This window comes from Pistacia vera, unplaced genomic scaffold (assembly GCF_008641045.1).
Source record: "Pistacia vera cultivar Batoury unplaced genomic scaffold, PisVer_v2 Contig255, whole genome shotgun sequence".
In the NCBI taxonomy this organism is placed as follows: Eukaryota; Viridiplantae; Streptophyta; class Magnoliopsida; order Sapindales; family Anacardiaceae; genus Pistacia; species Pistacia vera.
This window is the reverse complement of record NW_022196063.1, coordinates 47,260-51,643: the sequence shown is the minus strand read 5'-3', so window position 1 is coordinate 51,643 and position 4,384 is coordinate 47,260. Positions and strand designations below refer to the sequence as shown.

At 34.7% G+C, this 4,384-nt stretch overlaps 1 protein-coding gene across 1 annotated transcript; it reads left to right on the top strand.

The window, feature by feature from the left end:
• The first annotated feature begins 251 nt into the window (after window positions 1-251).
• On the top strand, window positions 252-4,069 carry LOC116132571 (OVARIAN TUMOR DOMAIN-containing deubiquitinating enzyme 9-like). Its single transcript, XM_031418235.1, has 8 exons — window positions 252-556; window positions 1,602-1,968; window positions 2,036-2,208; window positions 2,618-2,691; window positions 2,860-2,914; window positions 3,015-3,107; window positions 3,901-3,972; window positions 4,061-4,069. The coding sequence occupies exons 2-8, from the start codon at window positions 1,641-1,643 to the stop codon at window positions 4,067-4,069; spliced, it is 804 nt and encodes a 267-aa protein (XP_031274095.1). The 5' UTR covers window positions 252-556; window positions 1,602-1,640.
• The last annotated feature ends 315 nt before the right edge of the window (window positions 4,070-4,384 follow it).

The following is a 4,384-nucleotide window of genomic DNA, read 5'->3' as shown; positions in this document are numbered from 1 at the left end:
GCTAATTAAGAGATAACATTTTTTCTAAAATTGAAAATCATATTGGATAGATATATGATATATCAATTGAAACTCTTTTATTAAAAAATCTGATTTTAAACCTTTTTTTCACTGAAAAAAGATTAAAAAAATGATAATAATTAAAGAGAGAGAGAAAAAAAAAAAAAAAAAAACTGATACATACGAGAAACGCGACAAATGGACGTAACAGGACAGAGTGAGTCACCAGAGAGAAGCAAACGAAATTGAAGGAAAGATACTTTGGCCGTCAAGTAACGTTTCTCTCTGTCACTCTCACTTTCTCGATCAGTGTCTACTTGCTGTCGGAAGCCACTCCACACTGACACCACACTCACTCATCACTAGCCTCGTGACGTCCGTCACTCACCATTTTCATTTTCTCTTAGTTTTGGCCCTTTTAATTGTAATCTTTCACCTCTTCTCTCATTCTGTGGCGTCTCGATGGCGCTTTCTCGCTCACCAGTCGCTGTTCATCAAATGTAATTTGTAAATACAACTAAATTGTTGATATCCGAAATACAATCAAATATATGAGGTAGGTCGCTTAATATGTGTTTGGATCGAATGATCTGTAATGCCGTAGTTTAAGTTACGGAATTATTTTTGTTTTTATTTGTTTAATTTTAGCTTTGAATGTTGCTGTTTTATGCTTTTAAACCGTATTGATCTGATATTTACATTGTGGTTATTTTGTGAAGCTTTGTCGATCGCTTTATTGGTTTTAACATTTAGTTTAAATTTTGACATTATCGTTTCAACGCACGTGCTTATATTCATATTCATATGCACGATGTCAATGTGATACTTGTATATTTGATGGCTTGAATGATTTCATTCAGTTTGGTGCTGTGACCTGTTGAAACAATTAAGATTTCTTGAAGTTCACTTTGGCTTATAATGTTGAATTTCAATGGCGGTCTTTTATCAAGTAAAACGTGTCTAAAGCAGTATTGTTGGTCAGGTAGCTTGACAATTGATTTGTATCATGTTAATGCTTTTTGCACGGGCCACTTAACGTCGAGGAACTATGCTGCTTGCAAGTCTTTTTCTTTTTTTTTTTTCCAGAAAAAAAGAAAGAAAAATACAAAGTAATTGATAATTACAAATAAATTGTAACAAACTTGAATTAGTTTTATCATGATAAGTATATACAACTAGGGTAGACAGGAATGTACATCCTATAGTTGTTGCCAACTATATATTTTTAGAACCAAGGTCAAATTATTATTTAATGAAGAGATTTTTAAGTATTTACGTTGGCCGAAGTTGGGTCAGAATTTTATGTTATTTCAAACAAGTTACTACTTTAGAGGATGATAGTTTAGATAGGCTTCCAAGTATTAGATGAGTGACTTATGGTAGTTAATTTTTAGGTTTCAAATGACTTATTGTGGACAGTTGTGAAGTGTTTTACTTCAGGATTTGAAATAGTTTAAGTAAAAGTATTTGATTTTCCGGTCCAATTTTGAATCCGTATTTACTCGTTGGCAGACTATATGTTGTCTTTGAATAAGTGAAAATAACGTCCTGGTATCTTACCACCAATATTGATTTTGGGAGTAGACCTTGTTCCATTGCAGCAAACTTGTTTTAAGTTAAAGAATTTGTCTACATTGCAAATGATTACGTATGAACAAGATCCAGATGTTCTTTGGTGGGGTCTCCAACTGTTCGAAAGTGATCCGTATTATAATTGCGGGTATGGTGACACTACTTCACCAGATGATGTGGACTATTATGATGGACAACATTTCGGGGAAGATCATTATGACACTGAATGTTGCAATGTAGAATATGATGAGCTTATTGCTCGTGCTCTTCAAGAAGAACTATCACAACTTGCAGTTGTCGAAGTACCTGATTCTCCAGGTGGGGATGAAGAGAACTTGCAAGTACCTGATTTTCAAGAAGAGTGGCTTAGCCAGTCTGTGACAAACTATTATTCTGGTAAATGCAAAATATCAAAGTGCAAATCACTCTTGTATACTGTGCTTATCTTGTTCAAAATTTGTAGGCCAGGAGAGTGGCCAGGAAGAGGCAGATGATATACAGCCTTCTAGTTTATGTTCTACCCCCGAAGATGAGTCATACTGTGGAGAGGAGTGGTCATATCCATTAGAGCTGACAGAAGAGTATGGTCTTGATAGTGAAGTCGGGAAAAGGTTGAATCAGATGGTTCCTGTTCCTGTAAGTTTAGCATCTAAGAACTGCTGTTATGCCTTCACATTATTTCCCTGAAAAACTTTAGGTGACTTCTATCTTTATGCATGCTTGGAGTTGAGATAATGTACTCCTGCTAGTCCGTAACTTTTGATTGCTATCGTATGGAAACTTGACATTTAGCATGTTTGCCAAGTTTAATCTTATTGTATAGGTAAGTATTTCAGAACGGTAATTTTATTGTGGACAATTCTATATATATATAATTCAAGATCCTTACAAGTGAAATGGTCAACAAAATTGGTACTAGCATTGCAGGCATGTTGGTTAGGTTGGGCTATGTTTGTTACATACTTTAGCTTCTTCACTTTTGCAGCCTGAAATTGGCTTTTACTCTTTGTTTTTACTTGTCTTCTTTGTTTTCTCATTTGTGCAGCATGTTCCTAGAATTAATGGAGAAATACCATCTATCGATGAAGCAACTTTGGACCACCAAAGGCTATTGGAGAGGTGTCATGTCTTGTTTTTCCACCCATTTACATTTTTGCAGATACTTTCCTTTTTCCTTTTTCTTCTTATTCTCCCTTTTTATCGTAAGATCTTCATCCTTCTAGCTAGGTATTAGGGTGTCATAGGATGATTTTATTTTTTACTAAGCAAAAGCTTTTTCTTCTATAGATTGGAGGTATATGATTTGGTTGAATGCAAAGTTCAAGGAGATGGGAATTGCCAGGTTAGCTTTTTAAGTTCAGCATGTATGTCTTGGTGCGCCTTAGGTTCTGTTGTGCTGTAATGTCTAATTCCTTTAATTATTTGCTAAAATGGAAGTGCAGCACACTGGGTTGATGACTGTTTTCTTCGGTGAAAATGGAAGATCAAATTTGTGTAGCAAACTAGGTTCTCCCTGTCATATGTTTTCTCGCACAGTATCATTTTATCTCACTCGGTTTTGTAAATTGTGCCCTCTTTATGTTTTTTCATGTTTTTGACTGCTTCACTAGCCATTATCAAAATGCTTTCAATTATTTTCTTCTTATCAATTGTGAAGCCAAGTTGATGAAGAGATCTTCTGTTCAAGTCCCCATTGTAGTAGATGAATTGTATAAGCTTTAAGGATCAGTGGTTTCTCGATAAAAGTTTTACATTATTCTAAGTTAGCATGACATTAGTGAGACCAGATTCTGCATCTTGACTGTGGATACTTTCAAATGTTTTGCTTTTTTTTTTTTAGGTAAATTAGGTCTTATTTAACATGCATGTCTGCTGCTGTCTGTGAAATTGTTGTTGTTAACAGACCTTATGCTTTACCCATTTGGTCTTGAAAAGTCAAACATGTTCCTCAAGAGTTTAATGCTTTTAACTTATCATTAGAGCTCACAAAATATTTACTGTGGCGTTTTTTTTTCCACTCTGGTAAGAAATAGTATAATTATATTTGCATCAGGAAGAAACAATAGTTTATATGGTGCTTAAGATCATTACATATGTTTCTCATTAATTCCATAATGTCACCAGTTTCGCGCTTATCAGATCAAATTTATCGAACTCCTGAGCACCATGAATTGTCAGGCAACAAGTTGTAATCAGGTTGGCTTTTGCTTATTACATTAAATTTGGCAACTTTGTCAGAAGCTTGAGTTCAGAGTATTTGGTGGCGTAATAATGTGGGGTTTCATAATGGTAATTTTTTTTTTGTTTCACTGTATCATGATTTATCAGCTTAAGTCTCATCTGGAGATATATGAGGGATATGTTCCCATGGCCTATGGTGACTACTTGGAGAATGTCCAAGTATTTCCCTGCACTTTTAATTGACCTGAACTTTCTTGTTTTGGAGTAAAACTTGACCTTTCTTTTGCTATCATGTGGATGAATGTAGGAGTGGTGAATGGGGTGATCACGTCACTTTGCAGGCTGCTGCAGATTTGGTATGCTGAATGATTTTATTTTGCTTTTTTGTTTTTGAACCAGTTTATTACCATGATTTTTATAACTCTGAATATCAATTTTCTCTAGTGAATCATTATATCTGGTTAGTTCTTTAAAGTTGTTTGTTGAAATGGCTTCTAGACTAGCAGCGGATGTTTAAAGGAAAACTTTGGTCATATTTCCTTTTGCCAATTGTATGAAAATGGTTCAGTAGAATTTTTTATATTACTATGCTTGTAATGACAACCCCAATCATGAAATTTTCAGTGGAGGC

Bases quoted from the DNA above. Each gene is read 5' to 3' on its own strand.
- LOC116132571 (XM_031418235.1), top strand. From the start codon at position 1,641: ATGATTACGTATGAACAAGATCCAGATGTTCTTTGGTGGGGTCTCCAA. The intron at 2,692-2,859 runs GTGTCATGTCTT...TTTCTTCTATAG, and splicing joins CACCAAAGGCTATTGGAGAG to ATTGGAGGTATATGATTTGG. The intron at 2,915-3,014 runs GTTAGCTTTTTA...ATGGAAGTGCAG, and splicing joins AAGGAGATGGGAATTGCCAG to CACACTGGGTTGATGACTGT.